Source organism: Urocitellus parryii, chromosome 1 (genome assembly GCF_045843805.1).
Source record: "Urocitellus parryii isolate mUroPar1 chromosome 1, mUroPar1.hap1, whole genome shotgun sequence".
Classification (NCBI taxonomy): Eukaryota; Metazoa; Chordata; class Mammalia; order Rodentia; family Sciuridae; genus Urocitellus; species Urocitellus parryii.
Window position 1 is genome coordinate 222,279,955 of NC_135531.1, and position 27,718 is coordinate 222,307,672.

General features: G+C 35.0%; 1 protein-coding gene across 1 annotated transcript; it reads right to left on the bottom strand.

Moving 5' to 3' along the window:
• Positions 1-4,595: 4,595 nt before the first annotated feature.
• On the bottom strand, positions 4,596-27,626 carry Spc25 (SPC25 component of NDC80 kinetochore complex). Its single transcript, XM_026389584.2, has 7 exons — positions 27,543-27,626; positions 26,647-26,796; positions 26,488-26,553; positions 19,173-19,319; positions 17,877-17,981; positions 6,695-6,793; positions 4,596-4,720 (listed from the first exon to the last, which is right to left on the bottom strand). Exons 2-7 carry the CDS (start codon positions 26,783-26,785, stop codon positions 4,596-4,598), a joined length of 681 nt encoding a protein of 226 aa, XP_026245369.1. The 5' UTR covers positions 26,786-26,796; positions 27,543-27,626.
• Between the last annotated feature and the right edge of the window lie 92 nt (positions 27,627-27,718).

Below are 27,718 nucleotides of genomic sequence, written 5' to 3' on the forward strand. Positions count from 1 at the left end.
GCTGGGGCTGTAGCTCAGTGATACTCAGTGTAGTTGCCTGGCATGGGTGAGGCACTTCAGGGGTTCATTCCTCAGCACCACATAAAAACAAATGAATAAAGTAAAGGTTCAATTAAAAAGAAAAAAAGAACATTGTCTTTGCATAAGGCAGTATAGTGCAGTCTAGGTAAAGCTCATGGACTTAGGTGCCAAACTCTTTGAGTTTAAATCTCAAGTCAAACATTCATTAGCTGTGTGAATTGAAGTTTCTTAAACATAGTTCTTTGGACTCCTTATTTGCAGAACAAGGTTACTGATAGTATCTACCTCACAGGTCAAGAGAATGCAAATGAGCAGATATGTGTAAAGGACTTGGAAAAGGGTTGGGCTGGGTTCATAGAAGGATGCCAAAAAAGTATTAACTAATTATTCTAAGCTGTCCAGCTCTACCAGGCTAGAGTGCCTGGATAACCCCCAATTTTGGAGTAGACTTTCCTGTTGAGAAAAACAAGACAAAAGAAATTGCCATGGCCCAAGGTGCTTTGCTTGGCATGAAAATGTACTTTTCTTTATATAGTTTTGGGTCCCAGCAGTAAATATTGTTCCACACAGTCATTTTGTGACTTTCCTGCTACAGGTTTTTATTCCCAGATTGTGCAATAACTGCACCCCCCTCCCCATTTAGAAGCAATGGATGACTATTCCTTGAAGAAAAGTGGCTCTAATAGGGGAGCCATCCATTTCTTACCCTTGCAGGGGAGTATGAAGTTCTTCAAAGAAGCTGTATCTATATTAAAGGTCTGAAGACTGCTTGACCTTGGCTGATTAGAACATCATGACTTGGAAAGATTCAATGTTGTAGGTTAACCACCAAAACTATCATCTTGAGAACTTTAATAGCCTTATACCTGAACTTTTGTATCTGACCCAACATTCTTGTGACTATTAGATAAACTTCTTGGAATGTACATTCAATTCTCATTTCTCAAATGTACAGATGCAAGAGATTCTAGAGAATTTCTTCTTGCTAAGCAAACTGTTTTAATGCCTAGTGTCTTCTTAATGTGGTTCAAAACATTAGATCACCAAGTTTGTGGTATGGAACATGTCTTTCCATTAGTTTCAATAAATAAAGATCTTCCCCCAAGTTTTAAGTATAATTGAGGATATACTTCAAGCAGAGAAATTCAGTAACCATGACTTCATTGTTGTGGTCATCTGATATATTTGGATGCCACACATCTGTTTTCTTTCCCATTGCAGAACTACATCCCCACCCTTAACCCATTTTCCAAAGTTAAACTGCCTCCACACCTGGATTTCTGGAGGGATCTAGTGTATTTCAGCATATGCACATATCCCCTCAGTCACTAGTATTTGGTGGACTGGGAGGAGTTGAAATTTGTGGGGATCCATCACATAGAGCTTCAGCCCAGAAAAAATAGCTAAGAAATGGATCATGATGATAAAATTTGAACTCAAAGTCAAGCTATTTTCACAAAAACTAAACTTGGGTCTTGATATCATTGCATATATTCATTTAAATGTAGATAGATTAAATAAGGCCAAATGTAAAAGTCTGCCCAAGGAAAACTAGAGTTTTCTCACTGTACTCCATTAAAATACTGTGTTCTCATCTGCAGTTTCATTTTCTACAGTTTCAGTCACGGTCAATTGTGATCTGAAAATTTAAATAGACAATTCCAGAAATAAATTATAAATTGTTAAATTGTATACCATTCTGAGTAGCCTGATAAAATCTGGCACCATCACGTATCATCAGGTGAAACATCTTTTTTTTTTTCCAACATATCCATGCTGTATGATACCTTTTAGTTACTTAGTAGTGGTCTCTGCTCTCAGGTTGACTGTCATGATATCATAGTGCTTAAGTTCAAGTAACCTTCATTTGACTTTTTTAGGGGGGGTACTGAGGATTGAACTCAGGGGCATTCTACCATTGAGCCACATCTCTCGCCCTATTTTGTATTTTATTACAGACAGGGTCTCACTGAGTTGCTTAGTGCCTTGCTAAATTGCTGAGGCTGGCTTTGAACTCTTTGGCTTTGATTCTCTTGCCTCCGCCTCCCAAGCCACTGGGATTACACGTGTTTACCACTGTGCAGGGCCCTTATTTGACTTTTTTATGGTCTATTTTATTGTTCTATGTTGCATTAGTTATTATTAATTTCTTATTGTGCCTACTTTATAAAGTTTAATTTATCATAGGTATATAAACTAGTATATACAGGATTTGACATTATCCATAGTTTTAGGCATCCACTGGTGATATTAGAAGGTATCCCCCATAGATAAGGGGGAATTATTGTGCTCTCTTTAGCCAAGCCCCTTCTGAAATAGGATAAGCCTATTATTAGTTACACATATTCTAATCTCAAGGTATTATGGTTTGGATCTGGAATGCCTCCCCAGGTCTCATGTGCTCAGAGGTGGGGCTTTGGGGAGGTGATTAGATCATGAGGGTTCGGATGGATTAATCCACTGATGACTGCAGGTACTGCTGGGAAATGAGACCTCTTTGGAGGAAGTAGGTCACTGGGGGCAAGCCCTGGAAGGGTTTGTCTTCTCTCTGATTCCTTCCTCTCTCTACTTTCTGTTGGTATGGGCTGAGTAATTTTTCTCTGCCACGCCCTTCCATCATGATATTCTACCTTGGAGCTAGCCAAACAGAGTGAATCCTCTGAAACAGTGCAGGAAAATAAATTCTTCCTATTCTAAGTTGTTATTGTCAGGTACTTTGGTCACAGTGACACAAAGCAGAATAGCACACTAGAGTAATTTATTAGACTTTGACCTCTACAGAAATAATACAAACCAGCGGTTCCTAAAAGCTGGAATGTCTACTAGTATGAGGCACTTAACACATTTCTACCAGTTCACTGCATTCTTCTCAAAGAAATTCTACTGTTTATCTGAGCAAAGCCCTGAGCCACATCCAAGGCAGGAGTGGAGACACTCCCTTCCTACTCCTATTACTAATTGGCTCAATTCTGACTATTCAGAGAAAAGACAGCAGAAGGACCATGGAATCCTTTATTCTATGGCCTTTTAATTGTGCCCATGATATCTTGAAACATTATTATGCAACTTCAGCACACCTACATACAATCAAATATACAAGGAAAGGATGGTGACAAAAACTAGATTCTGGAACAAATCAAGATGTGGATGTAGTCTGTGTTAAATAGACTCAATGTGGTTAACTTATATACAGACCAGAATTACATGGTCCAAATATTACAATTAAATCTTTGCCTTTGAAATTTTGAAAATATGCCCTTTTCTGGATATCTTAGTAGGATATTGCCAATCTTCTTCTGAAGTAAAGGATTATCGTTTATTCTAGGGGCAGATCCCTCTTAGTGTAAGAAAAAAAATTCTTCTCTCTTTTTCTTATGATATTACGATGATAGTAGACAGTAATCTTTATTTTCCCAAGTACTTTATCAACTCCAAATTTGGCTCATTTTTTAAATCTTTGAATGACCTTCACAAGCTTAGAGAATAGTAAGGCACAGTGTACAAATTCTCAATCTCAGTACTAGGAATAAACTACCCGACTCTGATACTTTAAAACAAACAAACAGCCAGTTGTGGTGGCTTACACCTATAATCCCAGCAACTTTGGAGGCTAAGATAATAGGCTCACAGTTTAAGGCCAGCCTCAGCACCTTAATGAGATCCTGTCTCAAAATAAATAAATAAAGGGCTGCGGCTAGGGATGTAGCTCAGTGGTAAAGCACCCTTGGTTTCAATCCCCAGTACCAAACAAATAAAAGTATATACTTATTAACTATTTTTCATTTTTAAAAGACACATTTTACCTTATCAATACTCCCGAAGATTTTAATTAAATAATTTAAAGAAATACACCTTTCAGGGATGAACATAATTTATCTTCAACCCTCAAGTTTATATTGTGCACAGACCCCTGTAACAAAACTCAGGTTAATAAAAGGAAAAACAAGGTTTATTAAGGTCTCCTAACCTCAGTGAAAGATAACTCAAAGCAGTGGTTTAGAACTCCGGTTCATTTTCAACAAAGAGTACTATGTTTTTAGAAAAGTGGCAAGACAAAGGAAAGAGTTTGGGTTTCTAGATGTGGGAAACAGGGAAGGTAAGTTAAGGGGAGTAAATCAATGAAGGAGGTTTGTTCTGAGCCGATGATAGCTCTCTTCAGTGATTAACTTCTGTCTTTCCTTAATAGATATCATCTTGGAACTTTAATAAGTAGGCTTTTCAGTCTACTGCAGAATTAATAGCTAACATACATTATCAATGTGTGGAATTTTCAGGGTGGGATAGTTTGTTTATTTAAATTTATTTTGGGGAAAGCAAATTATCATATTTTACATTCTGCTTCAAGGCAAATAGCAGGAGGGAAGGTAGCTTTTCTGACTCTGCTTCTTGACCATCTTTAGCTCTAATTAGGTATTTATGTCAAAGATGAATATTTTGAGGTAATATATGCTTGTTTCCTTCATACCACATAAATATCACAAAAACACCAAAGAATTATAGCCAGACAATAAGATGGGCATTCTTTTATAAAGAAATAACAAAAAAAATCCAACCTTGTTATATACATTTATACATTAATTATAAACCATAGCAGTAAATGCTTTCCGAACATTGGCAATAAAAGCTGAAAAATTGTTGGTCTTCCTTACATTCTCTTGAAATTCTGCTAGGCACTCAAGATGAGGAGCACTATCTGATACTAGAAGGAAAAAAAAAAAGAAAATAACATAAATGAGGGTTTTACTGTGTGTGGGAAGGAGTATTTCTAATGTAGATGCTTTCATTTGATTTGAATGTTAATTACATTTTTCTGAAATGCTTTCAGCATAAAATGATACACTTGATTTTCACATGCTAACTATCTTTTGGACCTTTCCTTTGTTTAATCTCTAAATATTCAAATCTTAAATACTACAAACCTGTTTTAAATTTAAACAGATGGTATTCAAGGGATTGAAGAGCTTAGTGATGTAGAATGCCATTTCCCACATCTTAGACCTATATATTTTATTTTTAGGTACTTAAACTGTCTTAACAGTTTAACTCTCAAGTCATTTTTCTCTGCAAAACTTTGGTCTAAATGACTTCTAGTTTCAGGCCACTGAATCAAAAAGAGAACAACTTTGAATGTCATTCCCTAATAACTTCAATTATAGAAAGAAATACCTAAGGTTTTACTTACAAATAAAATGGAAGTCATTAGAAATGGATGCTATTCCAGAAATGGTATTTACAGCCTATTAATCAAGTGAGACTCAAAGTCACAAATAACAGTGTGGCCCTCATATGTAGAATACCAGATGATGCACAAGGAACAAGTCTCTAGTGACGGTGATCAAAGAAAAAGAATGATCCAGCTTTCTCTACCATCAAATTGTTTTCTGTTCAAGGGGAAGAAATTCAACCATACTGGATTTCCAGCTCTTCAGTAGAAATAGCTGAGGATAAAGACCATGATCATAGCAGAGACATAATAGCAAAAAGCATGGGTTCAAAATTTATCCTGTGGATTCTACTTTAATACACTATGAAATACTATGGAATTATAAGCTAATAAAGGAATTATAATTTACAGAAATTTGTAGAGCTCTTAAGAATTTTTTGAGTTTGCCTTTTAAAATCTAGCACTCATTAGATTGGAAGATATTTACTAAAGAAGAAAAAAAAGAAACCAAGCAATTACAGATTAATTAGATTCTCAAAATATATATTCAACTGAGTCATGAGGGCACGACCAGAGCTAACTCTGCAGCTAACTGAAGTGTCTGTGAGCTAGAAATACTTTAAATGATAGCATAGGTATGATGATCTTTTTTTTTTTTTTTTTTGATTTGAATGTTAATTCAAATTGAACTCAGGGGCATGCAACCATTGAGCCACATCCCCAGCCGTATTTTGAATTTTATTTAGAGACAAGGTCTAACTGAGTTGCTTAGTATCTTGCTTTTGCTGAGACTGGCTTTGAACTCTCAATCGTCCTGCCTCAGCCTCCAGAGCTGCTGGGATTATAGTCGTGCACTACTGAATGCGGCCATTTTTCTGAATTCTGATAAATTAATTACTTGTACAGGGCCATTAGAATAAAAAAGAGATAAACATATTTCCATTCTTTCATTGTTCATGCTATTATCAATCATAGATACATTCCCTATAAATCAAAGGTTTTTCAGCTTGCTACAGAATCAATAACTAACCTACATTATCAATGTGTGAGATTTTCAGGATGGGATAGTTTGTTTATTTAAATTTATTTTTGGGAAAGCAAATGATCACATTATGATGATTTTACATATGATTTTAAAGTTGCTGACTTGACTAAACTATAATATTCACATTCAGGTAGAGATATTCTTTATGTTCTTTATAACGTTAGCTTTGAATTCTTAAAAGGGTAATTCATATTTGCACATGAAGTATAGTAATGTTTGGTCTTCTAGACTTTTCAGCCACTATGTCATCTTGAAGATATGTTACATATTAAAACTCCAAGATGATATCTATAAATTAAAATGATATTCATATCCTATAGAAGACAAATCTCAAGAAGCAACACTGGTGAAGGAAGCAATGCCTTCTGGGAATACTATTTACCTTCATATTACTTTACATTCTGATTCAAATAACAACCGGGGATGCCAATCTTAAGCACAAGTTAAGAAATTTAAGTACATACCTTCATAGTCTCTTGCTTCATTTAGATGCAGAGAAAACATAAAGGGGCGCTCAGGATGATTAGGATCAATACTAGTGAATATAAACTGCAATTTATTACCTGAAAAAAAAAAGATTATTTATTATGAAAATATTTTGGAGGACCAAAGCTTTCAATGGAGATAAGCTTTTTTAACCCTTCTTTGATCAGTACATGCACTGCTAACTATATGGAACTACTTCTTTTCCAAATGTAGAAGTTACAAATTAGTTTTAAAATACATTGCCACTTAAGTATAATGTTTATGTAATTTTTTATTTAAATGATATTCAATTTACCTATTTTTGATGACTGCATCAAAGCACTTGGTGTTTCTATGAATTTTCAATGCCTGTACCAAAAAATAGGTAAATTGTATATTATTGAAATGAAAAGCTTTTGTCCTTCAAAGGATACTAAATGAAAAGACATCACCCAAAATGGAAGAAAATATTAGTAAATCATACATCCATTAAGTCTCGAATATACAGAATATATATTTAAAAACTCCTACAACTGAACAATAAAAAAACAAACTCAAAAAGATAAATATATGCCAGTGTTCACGGCAGCATTATTCACAGTAGCCCAAAGTGGAAACAACCTAGTATCCCCCAATAGATGAATGGATAAACAAAATGTGGTATAAATATATATAAAAAGGAAGAAAGCTCTGATACATACTACAACATGGCTAAGCCTTGAAAACATAAATTCTAGGTGAAATAAGCCAGACACAAAAGGATAAATATTGTATGATTTCATTTTATAAAAAATATCTAGGATACACAAATTCATAGAAACAGAAAGTAGAGGTTACCAAGGACTTGGGGAAGGAAGAATGGGAAGTTATTACTTAGTGATACAGAGCTTCTGTTTAGAATGATAAAAAATTTTGAAATAGATAAGGTTGGTGATGGTTGCACAACATTGTGAATATAACTTAAATCACTGAATTAGAGAAAGGCTGCATTTCCAATTGCTCTGTGGCTCAGGATTCAAGTAGTAGAGACACTATTTCTCAGAAAGGTGCCGAGAATCTATTGGAACACTACAAGTTCATAGTACAGAGATGCTGCTCAGCTAATAAACCCAGGCAAAAGATAGTGCACCTTACTCTACACACAAATTTAATCATGCTCAAACTTTAGCCATACTTCTCCAGTTCTCACCAATGGACATACACTCTTACACTCTTAAAACACAAACGGAATTAACACAAAGGCTGTGGACACCACACCTATGAGGAATCTCAATTCAGATCACTCTAGAACACTTTGGCAAGAGAATGCTGTCCCTAAAAAAGCCCACATTCCACACAAAGTGGAAGAGAAATCCATTCCAATAGATGCATAAAATCTAACACAGGAATATAAGAAATATATAAAGATAACATAATGCCTCCTAAATTTTATAATTCACCAGCAACTGATTCCAAAAAATAAATAAATAAATACAGTGGATTGAATACCAAAGAAAGAGCATAGAAACAATCAATGAATTTCAAGAGAACAAAGAAAAACAACTGAATGAATTAACGAAGTCAGTACAGGATATAAATGAGGAATTCAATAAGGAGACAGAGATATTGAAAAAGAAACAAATAGAAATTTTAGAAATGAAAGATATAATAAACACACAAAATGTTCAGTTGAAAGTCTAAGAGCATACAATGCTGAAGACAGAATCTCAGAGCTACAAGATAAAGAGAGTAGCCTTGAATATTCAGACAGTTATTAAAGAAATTAAAATAACCATGACCAGAAAATACAAGAACTCTGGGACAACATTAAAAGACCAAATTTAAGAATCATTGAAATCAAAAGGGCTTGTGAGACACAGGCTAATGGCATGGATAACCTCTTCAGGGAAATAAGAAAAACATTTCCAAATCTTGAGAATAAGATGAATATCCAGATACAGCAGTCTTTAAGAACCCCAAACTGATGCAATCAGAAATGAACCACTCCATGACACGTTATGATTAAAATGCCTAAAACTGGGCTGGTGATGTGGCTCAAGCGGTAGCGCGCTCGCCTGGCACGCATGTGGCCCGGGTTCAATCCTCAGCACCACATACCAACAAAGATGTTGTGTCTGCCGAGAACTAACTAAATAAATAAATATTTAAAAAATAAATAAAAATAAAAAAAATAAAATGCCTAAAACATACAGAACAAGGATGGAAATTTAACAGGCTCAACAGGATTGGGGGATCAGATTACATTTAGAATCAAGCCAAACAAAATACTTCTTACTTGTCAGCACAAACTCTAAAATCCAGGAGGGCTTAGAATGATGTGTTCCAAGCTGTGAAAGAAAAGAATTGTTATTCAAGATTACTATATCCAGCAAAGCTATCCTTTACAATCAAAGAAGAAATAAAATCCTTCTAAGATAAGCAGAAACTGAAAGAATTTAAAACTACTAAGCTTAAACTACAGAAAATAAGGATATACTACACAGAGAAGAAATAAGAAAAAACAAATCCCATTTGAATGAACAAATCTCATTTGAAGAGTAGCTAAGCAAATGAGAAACGGGACCAAATTAAACATTAGAAATAAATTAAAATGGCAGGAATTAAGATACATCTCTCTAACAATATTGAATGTAAATGGTTTCAACTCTCCAATTAAAAGACATAGCCAAGGTGATTGGATTAAAAAACAAGACCCAGTTATATATTAATGGGAAAAGACAGCCACAAGCTGAAAGTGAAAGGAAGGAAATTGATACACCATGCAAATGGAGCCCCCAAACAAGCAGGAGTAACTCCTCTTATATTCAACAGAGCTGATTTCAAGACATTAAAGACAAAATAATCCACTTTACACTGGTAAAGGAAACAATCGAACAAGAAGCTGTAAAATAGTAAATATTTATCTCCAAAATGTTGGTGCACCTTACTTAAAAGATACTTTTTGAGTAAAAGACTCAGACAGATCCCAGTATAATAATATTAGGGTAATTTCACAGATCTCTCTCAACAATAGATAGGTTATACAGATATAAACTCAGCAAAGACTCTTCAAACTTAAAAAATATAAATCAAATGGAATTAACATACATTTGTGGACTATTTCATCCCCAAAGAGCCAAATACTCTCTTTTCATCTGCTCATGATCCTTCTCTAAAACAGACTATATTTTAGGTCACAAAGCAACTTTTAGCAAATACAAAAAAAAAAAAAAAAAAAAAAACAAAAAGTGTAATTCCTTCTACCTTATCTGATGATAATGGAATGAAATTACAAATCAATGTTAAGAAAACCTACAGAAACTATAATAAACATATGAAGATTAAACAATATACTTTTGAATGATGATGTGTGATAGAAGAAATCAGGAAGAAATTCAAAACTTCTTGGAATCAAAAGAGAATAGTTATGACACAACATCCTATAGGACATTATGAAAGTGGTTCTAAAGGGAAAGTTTATAACTATGAGTGCCTATGTAAGAGAATTAGAAAGATTCCAAATAAAAAAAAATCTAATATTGCATCTCAAGGCCCTCAAAAGCCAAAAACAAAACATTTCCAAAATAGTAGAAGGAAGAAAATAATTAAGATCAGAGCCAAAATTAATGAAATAGAGAATATAAAAACAATACAAAGAATAAATGTAATGAACAATTAGTTTTTTGAAAAGAAAACAAGATTGATTAACCTTTAGTAAAACTAACCAAAAGAGAATGAGCAAAGATCCAAATTAATAAAATTAGAGATGTAAAAAGAAAAAATCATCCAAGACATCATAGAAATCCAGAGGATTATTAAGGAATATTTTAAAAGTTTATACTCCAATAAATTGGAAAACCAAAAATAAACTGAAACATTTTCAGACACATAAGACCTGTCAAAACTGAATCTGGAGAACATGAAAAAACTAAATAGACCAACAGCTAGCAATGAGATAGAAGCAGTAATAAAAAGTCTTCCAAAAAGAAAAGCCCTAAACCAGATAGATTCTCAGCTATATTCTACCAGACCTTTAAAGAAGAACTAATCCCAATGCTCCTCAAATTTGTCCAATAAATAGAAAGTGATGGAGTACTTCCAAATTCATTCAATAAAGCCAGTTTTATCCTCATACCAAAATCAGATAAAAGGATACATCAAAGAAAGAAAATTACAGACCAATATCTTTGATGAACTTAGATGCAAAAATCCCTAGTGAATTATTAGCAAATTGTGTTCAAGAGCATATTAAGAAGATTGTCCATCATGACCAAGTTGGTTTTATCCCAGGGTTGGAAGAATGGTTTAACAACTTAAATCAATACATGTAATTCACCACATTAAAAACAATTAATGACAAAAATCAAGGAGTCAACTCAATAGATGCACAGAAAGCTCTGAAAAAGCTTAGCACCCATTCATGATAAAAACAATGAAGGAACTAGAACTTACCTCAATATCATAAAGGCTATATATAACAAAAACAAAGCCAGCATTATAGTGAATGGAGAAAAACTGAAAGCATTTCCTTTAAAACTCAGAATAAGACATTCACTGCTCCTATTCAATATAGTTCTTTTTCTGAAGGGAGGCATTTTTAATTTATTTTTATTTATTTATTTTTGTTGATTGATTCTTCTTAATTATACATGACAGTAGAATCCATTTTAACATAATTATAAAAGCATGGAATATATTTTGCTCTAATTCAGTCCCAAGTACCTCTTCTTTCCATTCCCTCTTCTCTACTGATCTTTCTGTCATTTACCCAGTTATTTTTTTCAATTAATTTCTTGTCAATATAGTTCTTGAAATCCTAGCCAGAGCAATCAGGCAAAAGAATGATATTAAAGGGGAACAAATAGAAAAAAAGTCGAGTTATCTATGCTTGCTGATGACATGATCCTATATCTAGAAGACTCAGAACTCTACCAGAAGACTTCTAGTGATAATAAACAAATTCAGCAAAGTAGCAGTTTACAAAATTAACATACAAAAGTCAATAGCTTTCCTTTATATCAATAACTATTCAAAGAAAGATATCAGGAAATCAATTCCACTCATAATAGCCTTGAAAAAATTATAAAACACTTAGGAATAAATCTAACCAAGGAGGTGAAAGACCTCTACAATGAAAACCAAAGAACACTGAAGAAAGAAACTGAAGAAAACAGAAGATGGAAAGACCTCCCGTGTTCATGGACAGGCAGTATTAGTATTGTTAAAAATGGCCATTCCACCAAAAGCAATATATCATCAAAACACCAATGACATTCTTCACAGAACCAAAAAAAATGATCCTAAAATTTATTTGGAAAAAATAAAAGACTACAATAACCAAAGCAATTCTAAGCGTGGCAGCATAATACCCAACCACAAATTATACTATAAAGCTATAGTTAAAAAAAAAAAGGCAAGGTACTGGCAAAAAAAAAAGACACAGAGACCAATGGTACAGAATAGAAGACACAAAGACAAACCTACAGATACAGTCATCTGATCCTTGACAAAGGTACCAAAAATACATGTTGGAGAAAAGACAGCCTTTATAACAGATGGTGCAGGGAAAACTTGTTATTCATATGCAGAAGACTAAGACTAGATCCTATCTCTCACCTTGTACAAAAGTCAACTCAAAATGGATCAAAGACATAAGACATAAGAATTAGAAACTATGTAGCTCCTAGAAGAAAACATAGGGTCAACACTCCAACATATAGGCTCTGGCAATGGCTTCTCAATAGGACTTCTCTAAAACTTAGGAAATAATGCCAGGAGTTAATAAATGGGATGAAATCAAATTCAAAAAGCTTCTGCACAGTACAGGAAACAATTAAAAATGTGAAGAGAGAACCTAGTCTTCTGACAGAGGATTAATATCCAGAATGGATAAAAAACTTAACACCAAAAAAATCAAATAACCCAGTTAATAAATGGGAAAATGAACTGACACTTCTCAAAAGAAGAAATACATATGTCTAACAAATATATGAAAAAATGTTCAACATCTTTAGCAAGTAGGAAAATCCAATCAAAACTTCATCAAGATTCATCTACTCCAATTAGAATGGCAGCCATCAAGAATACAAACAATAATAAATGCTGGAGAGGATGTGGAGAAAAAGGAACACTTACATTGTGGATGGGACTATAAATTAGTATAAGCACTATGCTATGAAAATCAGCATGGAAGTTCCTGAAAAAACTAAGAATGGAACCACCATATGACCCAGTCATACTACTCCTTAGTTTTTATCCTCAAGAAATAAAGTCAGCATACTATAACCATACTTGCCCACCCATATTTCTAGCAGCACAATGCACAATAGCCAAAGTAGGTATCTGCCAATGGATGAAAGGATAAAGAAAATGTGGCATATGTACATGATGGATTTTATTCAGCCATAAAGAATGAAACTATTTCATTTGCAGGAAAATAAATGGAACTTGAGAACATTAATTGAAGCAAAATAAGCCAAAAGTCATATCTTTTCTTTTCTATGCAGAAACTAGAGAGGAAAAAAGGAAAAAGTTGTGGAAATCAAAGGGAGATCAGTGGAGTAGAGGAAATGAACATACATAGGGAGGAGGGGAGGAAAAGGGTTAATACTAAAGAATGATATTAGCCAAATTATATTGTGATATTAAGTATATGTAACAACAAATCTCACCATTTTGTACAACTAAAACACATTAATAAAAAAATAAGCATTGTCAAATTTAATCTGACACTTTTCTAGTTACCTAGACTTAAATTCAATTTCCAAGAGACCTTCAAATTCTCCCAAAGGAGTAAAGGCCTGGCAGAAATTCAAGACAGATGCCACAAAATATAAATTCACATGCATCTTATTTGTTTCTGTAGCATAAGAAATTAGGAAATTTCATTAAAAATTTTTTTAATGATAAAAACCCTTCAGAATCTTCAAAAGTATTATCTTTAAAATGAAATAATTATGTTAGTACACCAGATTTTTAAACTGCTAATAGTAATGGGAAGAATGCATGCCAATGAAGAAACATTTCATAAGATGCTCAGTTAGGCAAAATGGAGGATTTGAGTTCTCACTTTCTCTGAGAATATAAGGGGAGAAAAACAAAAGGAAAAAAAAAAGCTGAAGTGTTTTTCCTATTCTCTTACTCAACAATCAAACAGAACTCTTCTGTGGAGCTATCTACCCCCAACCCTTGTACCAAGCAATCAATCAGTTCTGCAGTAGACACTAGCTGGTTGTCCTCAAATTCAATTCAGTTCTGATACTATCTATTTGGATACTGCCCACTGCCACAATCCCCTCCTGTTCAATTAATTTGCTTGAACAGCATACAAAAACCCAGGAAACACTTTACTTATTTACCACTTTATTATAAGGGATATTACAAAGAATAGAGATGGAGAGATTTATAGGCAAGGTTTAGAAGGATCCTGGAGCTTGTATGCCCTTTCCCATGCACCACCATCCAGGAAACTCTTCATATTCAGCTCTCTCAAAGATTCCAGACCCAATCTTTTTGTGGAAGCTTCATTATGTAGGAATGACTGACTAAATCATGGACAGTAAACCAAACCCGTCCCCTATCCCCTCATCCCTCTTCAGTGGCTGGAGGATAGAGCTGAAAGCCCCAGCCCTTTAATCCTGCCTTGTCTTTTAGGTGGCCATCCACCATTCTGAAGCTACCGAGAGGCTGCCTGACATCAGTCAACACATCAGCATACAAAAAGGTATGTATTAATTTTGTGATTCCAAGGATTTTAGGATTTGTATGTCAGGAAATTGGGAGAAAGATCAAAGAGCTATTCCATCATATCACACTTCCTTAAAACATTATTTCCTGACTTTGATATACTATGATAAAGTTCTATTTAAACTCTAAAAATAATTTTAAAGGCTTAAAACTGGCTGTTTAAAAACAGAACTAAACAAAACAAAAAAGCACCCCAGGAGGACAGTGAATATATATTTAGAATTCAATACATCAAAAGTTCAGAGCTGAACCTTTTATTTTCATCTAACCAAAGGTTGTTATTATTATTAACTAAAAACTCACTCCAACTGATGGAAAAACAAGACTAATAGGTACATGGGTAAAGGACTCAAATAAAATAAAATGAGTAAACAAATAGAAAAAAATGGTCATATATTCCTTCATTAAAGAAATGCACTTAAAAAAAAAGCTCTATTTCTGTCTAGTTAATTGACAAAACAACACAAAGCTTTTTAGAAATACAATTCTGGTGATACGAGAAAAAATTCTGAGATATCTTAAATTTGAGATATCTTAAATTTAAGTGCTGGATGACAAAGGAAAGGAGAAATGGAAGAAGTCTTCTCAGTTAACCAACTATGGGCCAAAAAGGAAAAGCCAGTTCACATTCTTGAATGTATGTTAAAATTTAACCTCAGTCCGCATCACAATGCTCTAGGTGCCAATGCAACCTCAGTAGAACCCCAACCAATTTAAAGTAGTAATTACTTTTCCTCATGAACTGTCCTTGTATCCTAAAGCTCCACCCCCCTTTTCATAATCCCTTCTCTCTTAACTACAACCAATAATGTATGTTCAATGTAAACAAGATATGCCTTCTTTCCCTGAATTTTCATTATTAGAAAATGCTCTTAGATCTGGCCTGGTATTTGTTGCTATGGGAACTTGTTCCATGATGGGTCTTTTATTTCCAACTAACATCTGTAACTGCTCAATAAATTCTTTTATTTCAGAGATTTCTTGGTCTTAAGAGTTTTGGTTTAAAACTGGCAAGTATATAATGAAATGTGTTCACTTGGACATTATAGATAGGTAGGCATAAAAGAGTTAACAAAGTAGATCTGAGATGGTTCTCTGTAGAACCTTGGAAAGCCCTGTTAGGGTGGCCCTTGATTGGTATCTTGGGTTCCCAAGATCACCCAGGTTTGATAATTCACTGGGACTTACAAAAGAAGGAAACAAAGTCAGCAAAGGAAAAAGATGTGTGAAATCAAGTTCAAGGAAAATCAGGCAGAGCTTCCAGAGTATCCAGTGAGTTTTCAGTTGACAATACTTTATCACATGTGACATCACAATTTGATGCTTGAAGGAATTAAGTGTGTCCTGTGTGGTTTTACTGGGAAAGGATTCGGATATCTTGTGCCTAGTTTCCCCCTAGACTGTACTGTGTAACTTTCTTCTGTGCTGAAGCTGTATCCTCTTGCTACAACCAATCTTAGCCATGACTACAATTCTATAATAGTAGTCCTCCCTTATCTGTGGTTTCAGTTACCTACAATCAACAAAGTTCCAAAAATATTAAATGGAAAACAAAAAATAAACATTTCATAAGTTTAAATTTGTGCACTGTTCTGAGTAGTGTGATGAAACGCATGCCATCCTATTGTCTACCTAGGACATAAGTCATCCCTTTGTCTAGCATATCCTCACTGTATTCAGTACCTGCCTCCTTATGGGTGGCCATTTAGTAGCCATCTCAGTTAAGATTAACTGTCACAGCATTGCAGTATTTATGTATTTAACCTAATGGTCCCAAAGTCCAAAAATAATGATGGTGGTAATTTGGATATGGCAACAAGAAGCTATGAAATGCTTCCATTAAGTGAAAAATGGAAAAGAATCTCTTAGGTAAAGGTACAGAAAAAACATAGTAAATAAAGGATTCAATACTATCTGCAATTTTAGGAATCCACTGGGCATCTTTGAAGGTACCTTCTCTACTCCATGGCTAAAGGATGACCACTATATACGCTGAGTCCCAGTGAATCACCAAACCTAAGGGTGATCTTGGAGAGAACCAAATCAACAGCATTGCTACAGAGAGGCAATATATTCATGTAGCAGCCATAAAAATATTCATGTGCAAGCTAGTAATTCCTCTCTGGGAAATAATTTCATAGAAATTATATAAGAAACTAGGTAAGACTATGTTTGCTGTAGTATTTCTAAAATGGAAAAACTGGGAAAAATCCAAATGCTGTCAGAAGCAATGCATGTATTAAACAATCAATAAAAGATGAAATAAATTGTGCTATATTAATAGAATAGATAATTACATCATCATTTTAAAATGACCAGTTTTTAGGCTATCACAACAAATTGTATTTTTTTCCTATTTTCTGAAAAGCTAATAATGTCATTATTTTAGTTTAAAATATTTTAAAAATTCTCCTCAACGTAAGGATGTTATGGAGGCTGAGATTGTGGCTCAGTGGTAGAGCGCTTACCTCACATGCATGACATACTGGATTTGATCCTCAGCACCACATAAAAATAAATAAATAAATAAAGATACTGTGTCCATCTACTACTAAAAAAATAGTTAAAACAAAGAAAATGAAGATGTTATGGTTTGCATATGAAGTGTTTTCCAAAAGCTCCCACATGAATACAAGAATGTTTAGAGGTGAAACGATTGGACTTTGAGAGCTGTAACCTAATTAGCCATCCTAGTTTAAATGACTAGGTGGTAACTGTGGGTGTGGTGTGGCTGGAGGAGGTGGGTCACTGGAGATGTGTCCTAGAAGGATGCATCTTCTCTGTGGCCCCCTCCTCTCCCTCTCACTGCTTCCTGATTGCCTTGAGCTGAGCAGCTTTCCTTTACTGGGCTTTTCCCCCTTGATATGGGGCCTCACCTTGGGAGCATAGCAATGGAGTTAATGGATTGAGACTTTAGATATCATGAGCGGGAATAAACTTCTCTTCTAAGCTGTTCTTGTTGGGTATTTTGGCTACAGAGATGCAAAAGCTGACTAAAACAACATACTTTCTCTAATCTCCTATATTGTACTTAAATTAATATGCTTACTGTTGGGAGTCTCCTTTCAAACATGGCGGTAGGCAAATTGCCAGTAGGCGGCTAGAACTCCCCGGGCCTTTCAGATAAGGAGCCCCTAATGCAACATGGCAGCGGGCAAGTTGCCAGTGGGCAGATAACAAGTTGTTCTGAAAACCTTCTAACTGGCCCTCCCATCTTCCGTACTCGTGGACAGTTCGTGCCCCCCATGAATCTTATGCAGGGTGGACGTGTGTGCACCATAGGTGAAGACCTGACCTTTACTATGATTGGCTCCAGGAGCTTCCTGGTTTAAGATAACTGACTCTCACTTTCTGTATAAACTAGCACCAGCTTGCAGTGAAGTGCTTCATCTTTGTCACTGCTGTCTGTGTGTGTGCATTTTAATCTCCAACGACGAACCTTGGCCTTTCACTTACCATAAATTTTTCTAATTTCTAGTCCAAGTCGATCTTTATACAAATCTGCTGATTTCTGCAGTCTTTTCAAACTCTCTTTATTAGCTTTGTTAGCATTAGAAATAGCTGTAATTAAAAAAAATCACAATATTTCAATGTATTTTTGTTGTTATTTTAATTTCTGTTTGCATTACTGGGAACTGAACATGACTCAAAAATTATAAGACAAAGAAAAGCTACATCTCTAGCCCTCTTTTATTTTAACTTACTAAATTACTCTGGCTGGCCTCAAACTCATGATCCTCCTGCTTGAGCCTTCTGAGTAGTTGGAATTAGAGGAACACACCATAGCACTTAGTTTGTATCAAATATTTTAAATAACAATGCTCATTCAATTAATTTTAAGAAACTTGAACACAAACATTAAAATGATGCAAGTCATAAATCTGTTTAAATTTATTCACTTTCCATCTTCTGATAGCAAAAGGAGTTTCTATTCATTCTAGAGAAAAAAATTGCTTGAGATACAGATAATTAGGCCAGGGATTTGTATGGCTAACAAAGAAATAGACTTCTTTTATCTACTTTGGTTTTTCAATATATCCAAGGACAAACTAATTGCTTCATGGGGGGGAAAATAAAATTCTACTCTTTTAGGTATAACTATTTCTCATGAGAAAACAGCCTATTTCATGCTAATTATATATTTTTTTAAGTTAGCACAATAATCCCTAAGTAATACTTGGCAGATAAAAAATAATAATTTCACGATTTAGTTTTGGATAGAATTCTACAAGAAAAAGCATTAACAAAACAAACTTGTTACTTCCAAGAGATTTAAAGGATTGATTGCTTAGTTTGTGGGCAAACAAGGCTCCTTTATAAGTGAAGGAAAGGTAGGACAGGAAAGGTTTTAGATAAAGAGACTAAACAGCATAACAAAGTGCATACATTACCTGGCAGAGAACGTATGGTCAATGAATATTTGTTGCATAAATCACACTAAGGCTTCTCTAAGCAAATCTTATTTAGTTACACTGTCTCCCACTCTGCTTAATTAAACCCTCATATCAATGTCATCATTACTCTGGTTATAACAAATTGAAGGAGAAAGACTTTTAAGCAAAACAAGAGAAAATAAAATCCACTTAGTTAACTTTCCTGATACCTTAGAGAGGGAGCTGATGGCTATGTCCTGAGGTATATTATCCATTTCTAACAATGAAAGAGCACAGGCAGGATGCTACATAATTGTGAACCATTACCATTTTCAAATTTAGACTAGTTTTTAAAGTATGTTTATAACTGGAAACTTACTTTCTTTTTTTCTAGAATATTCTTCCTTAAGATCCTGGATTTTTGCAGTCAGTACTTCCATTTCCTGCTTTTTGTCTTTTACTTCAGTGATCAACTTTAATAGAGCATCCTTTTTTTCTTGAATGAGCTTATTCTGCCTGCAGATCTCTGCAAGAAGCACAAGGTATTAACTACAAGATATATGCTTTGCTGTCTGACACGTAGCTAAAAAATTCCAAAAAAAAATTGACTTTCAAAAGATTGATAAAGAATGCCTTGATAAGCATCTCCTCATGACTCAAAAATTATAAGACAAAGAAAAACAACAACAAACCCCTAATGTATTCTTTCCTACTTGCCTGAAAACAAAAATGGGGAAACAGAAATGTTTTTTAAAATAAGTATACCAAATTAAACAATGAAACAGAAAATCAGAAGATCACCATCCTGCAGATCCCCATTCCAAGTAAGTACATAAACAAAATCTACCACCAAAGACAACCAAACTCTAGGAAAATAGCTTTACAGTGCCTTGAAGAATCAGCTAGTCCTAACGTTACATAAATTGTTTGGAAATGTACTAAAAAGACAGAAGGAAGGGGAGGAAGGAATGAAGACAAGCAGGCAACTCTGAGCAAGTCAACACAATTCAGAAACTAACTCAATAAAGGCAGCCACTGTCCCTCTATCAACAACCATACAAACTAATCTCACTTGAAAACATAGGTGTAATAATGCTTAATAAAATAATGACATATTAAAAATAATCTCCTAAGGCTGGGGCTGTAGCTCAGTGGTAGAGCGCTCTCCTCGCACATGAGGCACTGGGTTCGATCCTCGGCACCACATAAAAATAAAGATATAAAATAATCATAATAATCTCCTAAGGGCAAATATGGCTGGATATATAGAGGAGGTACAATATTAGGAAAATTCATCATATAAGCAGGCATTTCAAAGATGTTTCATATAAATTCAGTACCCACTCCCGATACTGATTCTTCAACTAGACATAGAAAGTCATTTCTCTAACATGAAACAAAAACCTTTCAAATCCCATATACTAAAAGTCATGTCTAAAAGGAACAAAACAAGAGTGACTGCTATCATTGTGATTTAATATTTTTCCTTAGAAGTTTCTGTCCAATACAAGATGTATTTACTTAGTAAAAGTACTGGAAAGAAAAAGATAATTTCATTACATGTAGATAATAGACATCTATCTACAATATTTTAAAAAATCTACTGAAAGTTCATAAGAATTTGTGGTCTACCACAAAAATCAACAGCTTTCATAAATAACACACAAAATTAATTTACAAGTGACAACAGTTGTGTTTATGCTAATAACTTTAATATTAGTTTTTGCTATTCCATGGTATTGTTAAGTACCAAAATACTTAGAAATATATATAGCTATTTGATACTTATCAGCACCTCATTTCCCTTTCTTGGCTTTAATCCCTCTAGCTGTCCTGTGTTCTGGTCACTATCTCTACAAGTCCTCCTAGCCCTATTAACTTCTCGGCTTCAGCAAGCACCCAAACCTCTCATACACATGCTCAACATAAAATAGTAATAAAGCTTATACATTAAACTGGCCAGGCGTCTTTGCTGGGAAAAAGAATAATCCTGGCAAAGCCACTATTTCCTCTGTTGGCTGGAAAACAAACACAACGGCTCTACTTGGGGCCTACTGTCCAGAGACAAAGGTCCCAAAAGTGCCAGTCAGGAAGCTAAATAGGCAGGATGACACCAAAAGCCTAAGAACTAAGACCTCTTTTTCAAACTGAACTAAGCATTGAATTCTTTGCTTGAGGAACATCTCTAAAGACCAGGAAGCAAGGAAGTCTCATTAACAGTGATAACAAACAAAACATTCAAGAATAACCTAGATCAAGAAATATTTAGGTTTTGTATGAAAAATACTATAACTCTTATCTGAGATACATGTGACTTGGATAGCTGACGTGATATTTTATGCTTCTAAATATTACAAAGATGCCAACATTTCCCAAATTCACTTCTACATCCAATACAGCACCAGTGTGTGTGTGTTTGTGTGTGTGTGTGTGTGTGTGTGTGTGTGTGTGTGTTGCGGGGAGGGGGATTCTAACAAAATTAAATTAAATTTGTCTGACAATACACATGAGAATAGTTAAGAAAATGTAAAGGAAAAAGGAAAGAGACTTGCCCCATCACATATAATGTTTGTGACTGAGATACTTACAAAATAGTGGGGTGCTAGTTGAAGAACCTACATAGAGTTCAGTGAAACAAAACAGAAACCCCCAAACAACTGTTAGGGCTGTTTAGGAAGTCGGTATGATAAAGAAAATATAAAATCAGTGATCAAGAGGCAGATTATTCCTTAAACAGTATCACAACCCAAATTAAATTTCATATTTATTAAATATCTAAGTATAAAATGAAATCTTATAAAACTTGAAAAGCAATATTTGTGAATTTTATATTAAAATTATATGGGGAAAGACCTTCCTTGAAACTTAAAAAGCAGAAAATTTACATAAGGTATTATATAATTTATATGATTTTATGAATTTACTTCAGGTTTTAGACAATGCTATTATACAGGTCTTGTTCTTTCTCTTTTTTGTTTTTTCCTGCAGTACTGGAGATTGAACTCAGAATCTTGTGCCACTAAGCTACATCCTAGCCCTTTTTATTTTTTATTTTGAGACAGAGTCTCCCTAAGTTGCTGAGGCTGGCCTTGAGCTTAAGATCCTCCTGCCTCAGTCTCCTGAGTTGTTGAGATTACAGGTATGCACTACTGCAGGGGGCTTTTATTCTTTTTTAAAAGAAGAGGAAAAAGGACTCAGCAGTTTAGTAACTAATCCAAAGCTAGGATGCAATAAATAAATGGCTTCAAACTCAGATCTTAATTTCAAAGGCAATGCTTTTGTTCATTAAATTATCCTCTTCCAACACTGGGTTACTATTTAATCTAAAGAAGACACAAACACAATTTCCTGAGGGGTGGGGGAACCAGAAAAGGGAGAAACAGACAAAAAATAAAATGCAGATGTCTAATAAACAGGAAAGATAATTTAATCTCAGTAGTAATTATAGAAATGCAAATAAAGCAATAACATGCCTATTTTCATTTATGATAATATTTACAAAATAATAACTAGTGTTGAAAGGAATGCTAGAGTCCTACAAAATATTTTGACCCTATAAAACAAAAGGGCCTTAAGGATATTTCTGTCCTTTATCTAGCAATTCCATTTTTACAAAATTACCCTAAGGAAACAGAATATGTGCAAATATTTATACAAAAACCACTTTTTATGATGAAACTAAAACATCCTAGATGTCTAGTAAGTAAATTATTAAAATGATACATCAGTAAAGTGGGATATGTTTTCAAAGAATTTAGCAATACTTTCAAAGTAGAAAAAAATTGTAGTTATATAGATACCATTCTGCTAAAAAGAAAAAAAAATCTACATAATAGCTGGGCACAGTGCACACAACTATATTCCTAGGGACTCAGGACCTAATGTAGAAGATTGGCAAGTCCAAAGCCAGCCTCTGCAACTTAGTGTGACCTTGTCTCAAAATATGAAATAAAAAAGACTGGGGATGAAGACCAGTGATGGAATACCCCTGGATTCAATCCCCAGTTCAAAAAAAAAAAAAAATCTAGATAGTATATGAAAAATAAAAGCTAGAAGGTTATGTTATTTTTTTAAATGTAGTTCTCAACATTTAGTAATTTTTTTAATTTTTTGTTATTTTTCAAGAATCTGACATGATCATATGTCAAGTATAATTTTACAATAAATAAACCTCAAGAAACACTAGTATTTAAAGGAGATGACTAACTAGAATTGCACTGCAAAAAAAAAAACAAAAAACCAGAGTTCAAGTCAAAAGTCTGAGCTCCAATTTGGCTCATCAGTTGTTTCTCAAACCCCTGCTCAAAACGCACCTTCTAAAACCTCATTTATAAAATGGAGATAGAGTAAAACGGCTACCCTTACTTCAGAGGGCTAGAGCACCCAACAATGTGAAAACAGTTTATAGGCAATATGCAAATACCATATACATGAGTATTTTTATAACATTTGAACTATGTGGACTTGTGGCAATACAAAACAAAGGCCTCAATGTTGCATGACTATTATTTTATGTGTATGCAGTCAGCTAGGACCATATTTCAAAACATCACCATTACTCTTAGCACAGGAACCCTCTCTTGCACTTTCCTTCTAATGTAGAAAGGTCAGCATGGTACACTGGAAAGAGCAGACATTTTGGATACAATCCTAGACCTTGCATCCACCCAATGTTTGACCTTAGCCAAGTTTTTAACCCCAGTGAGCTTCAATTTCCTCATCTGTGAATCTGTTAAGACAGATTTCAGGATTTAGATAGCTTAAGAGGGTCCCATAACAGATGCACTTTCAATAGATGGTCTTCCTGCATCTGATAACCTGATGGAAGAGATGCTTCAGGAGTGCTAGAATGTTTGGCTATTTTGTTCTGCTGCACCTTCCCAGAATAGTACCTACCATAGACTATAGCTCAACAAATATTTGGTGAGTGAAAGAATCCCCTCAACCTTTCCTACTCCCAAAGTATCATACCTTATCAATGCATCTTAATGGTCCTATCTGTGATTTCCCAGTGTTGACAATACCCTTTCTGGGTTCCTCATCTTCTAGTTTCTGTGACCTTCTAACTCTCTCCAGTCTCTAACTGCTAATTCAGTCTTTCCTGATCCTTTCCTCTAACCTCTCTCAAATTATAGAGAGGCAATGCAATGTGAATATGAGTCCTCTTGAGTCAATTTGATGGTTCTCATCAAATCACAAGCTCTCTGAGCTTGCAGTCTCATCAATAAAACAGGATGATGACGACTACTACTACTACTACTACTACTACTACTACATACATACATACATACATACATATATAAATACATGTATACCTGGGAGAAATATCATAAGGATCAAAGGAGATGGTGTATGTAGAATACAGCACAGCACCTGACACATAGTGACAATTCAATAAATATCTATTATTATACTATGGTTATCTTCTTTCACTCTACCCATCCTGTCACAGTTCAATTCCCCAAATACAATAAAGACTCCCAAATCTCTATCTTCAGCAAAGACCCATTTCCTGGCTGGCCTTCTGATCTATCTCTTCACTGCCTACCAGACATTGTGCCAGGCCTATGGCACAATACCCTCAACATATTTGCTCAACACATTTAAAATTGAGCCCATCTTTGTCTACTTCCCAGCCCTAAAAACATGTTCCTCCTCTTCTAATCATTCACATAGGAAATGCACCACCACATCGAAAGGCAGGAATCATCCTAGACCATGCTCACCTTCAGGACAGCAGTCACAAATGAATCTACTTCCTCAAACCTGCCGGTGGTCTAAGCCATCCTCATTGTTTGCCTGAACTACCACATTAGCTTTTTCCTTTCAGCTGGTGGCCCACTCTTACTCCCCTCCCATTTGTTGTGTGTGACACTGCCAGAGTTCTTTTCCTAAAATACAAATCCAATATCATTTTTTAGGTTAAAACCCTACAGCAACTCTTTATCTCTCCCAAAAATAAAGCCTAAATGCCTTTATACATCATCATCATGTCCATCAACATCATGTAATATCCATCAACTGGCCAACCAATTCTCTTTCTAGTCACTTCACCACTTCCCATCCACACTGTACTCTGACCATTCCAGAATTCAAAAAGCTTTCAGATTTCTACCACATTCCATATGCTGTTCCCTCTCCTTCCTAGTAGTGCTGAATTTGATGAACTTCCTCAATCCTATTCTGCAATCTTCTATAGGGTAGTACATTTAATCAGATTGTTTAGGTTCCAGACATGTTTCTGTTCATGACCTTGAACAAGTTATTTTGCCTCTCTGTGCATATTTCCTCATCTATAAGATAGAATTAAAAATAGTATACATACATACCCCTTAGGATTGTTGTCAGAATTCATGAGTCAATATATGCAAAAAGCCTAGAACAGGATATAGCACGTGGCATTAAGGTAAGGGTCTAGCTATTAGACATTCTGCAACCCTCACTAAAAGAATCAAGCCCTCCAGATTCTATGACCACACAGCACCCATTCCATTATCACAACAACTATTACAAGAGATTTTAATCATGGTTTCTCTGTCTATATCCTCTGCTAAATTATGAACAGTTATAATTTATGCATTCTTGTCTCTTTAGTCCTGGACAATAGCAAGCCAATACTTGTTGAACTTAGGTAAAATATATTTCTGTTCAAATATATGTGATTGATTAATATCTTCATTAATATTTAAGAGCATAGTTTTTGAGATTCACAGTGGTAAAAATTGAATTTCAAACTTAATTTTCTAATCCCTAGTGATTCTAAAAGCAAGAGTGTTTAAAGGATCCAAACTTGATATACTCCCATTCCCTCCCTCACTCTCCTTCTCTCTCCAACACACACACACACACACACACACACGTATTCCTTTTTGTGTATAGTCACAGAGGGGATAAGAAAAGCAGTAAGGAGCATAGAAACTTCAGAGCAGCTAAGAAAATGATCTTGTGTAAAAGTCTATCATAACACACCAGGAGTTACAAAGTTAAATGTCTTATGTGCCACAAAGTGAGTAAAGTGGGCAAGGCAAGACAAAAGGGGGCTTAGCCAAAAGGGAACTATGGCAAGTGAAAGAGCACATGTCCCTTGTAAAAACATACCACTTTTAATAATAATGTTTAAAACATGATGCCTCTAAACTGAGTGTCACTAATGCAATCTGACCTGTAGCCACAAGTTTGTGGCTTGTGTGTAGGAATTCAATAAAAACTACTGACTCACTCTAGACATTCTAGAGTTGCAGAAACAAGGATTTTCTATAAAAATATAGAAAGACTTTCAAAGTGCTGAGAGAACCCCAGCTTTTCAATTCAATGTGAAAATAAACTCACGTTTTAAAAATTGCTGGCAATTACACAACAACATTAATAAATCTTAAAGTATAAAAAAATCTTACAAGTGAAAAAAGAACAAATACATACAAAATGATACCATTTATATAATATTCCAAAACAATGCTAAACAAAATATTACTAGTTCTAGAAGGTGGGAGGAAGGTGTAACATGGGATGTCATATTTCTTAAACTGTGTGGTGAATACATAAATGTTTATTAGTTCATGTACATATAAGCACGTGTGTATGCATATGCGTGAATGTATAAATACACACACTACATTATCTTACTTGTATGAGGAATTTCATGACAAAGACGTTTAATCTAAAAAAAAAAGTCTTTGATCTAGTTTTTTACATACGATTTTGATATTCCAGAAACATCTCAATCATTTGTTCTTCTTCCTTTAATTTCACAGACAGCTTTTCTGGAACAGAAATTGGAATTAAAGTTTCAATTCAGCTGAAATAACACTAGAAAATAAAAAAGAATAGCAAAAACAAGTTTAAACTGTAGGTACCTGCAAGTGCTTCAATGGAGTCTTTGAAGACATCTCTTAGTCCCACCGTCTGACAGCGAGTGTCACTGAAAGTGTTTCTGAACTTATTTCCAAATTCATTTATGCTTTTATCAAAGCGTGCCAGCTCATCCTCCATCATTGTGTAAGACACTAAAAAACACAGAACACATATTGTAAGTTTCAAGAATTACTGAAATCAAATAAACCACATATTCCAATCAGCTATTTTGACAGTTGGACCCTTGCTGTTAGTTCTAGGTATTACAGAATGTCTAATCAAGCCTCTTAGGCTTAACTATGGTTAAGTAAAAGCAAGAATCCAGAACAGCTTTACCACCTAAGGATTTGTTAGTAGGTAAGTGTAATTGCAAAGATCATCTACTCTATGACCCTGGACAACTGACTCCCAACTTCGTTTTTCTCACAAGTAAAACTGGTTCCTTGTAAGGCCCCTTCAACTCTGACCTGCTCTGAGATCCAGCCAGGATCTTCCTATGGCCACTGGGCCCTCTCCCATAAGATAAGAACTCACACATTTACCCAGCATGTTTCTCCCACCTGTAACAAGAATCTAACAGTTTAATGGAGACTAGAGCGTTAGACTGGCGGGTTCGGTCCAGGGCAAATACAGATAACCTAATACTCTGGGTCTCAATATCACTCCCCATAAAAGGATGTCTTGGAAAACTCTAGGCTCCACCAGTTCTATGTGACACTAAAACCTTTCCAGGAGGGCCAAAGACATCTCATTCGCTGCTACCACCCCACCAGGTCCTGCACCCAAACAGCAAAATGACGCGCGTTTCAAACATCGCCCTGAGTACTACACACAAGCGCCCGGAAACCTATCGTGACAGGCTAGTCTAGGGGCCCTATTCGGCTCCCACTTCCCTCACCTTTTGACAGAAAGGCCTGAGCCCAGTCGCTTTCCCCAAACCAGATGTACGTACAGATGTCAGCAGCCAGTCGCCAGACCCAGCTTTTGCTTCCGCGCCAAAGTTCCGATTTCAAAACTAGAGTACTCCCGCCGCCCGCCTCTTGGCGCCCACTCGCCTTCTCATTGGCTGATAAC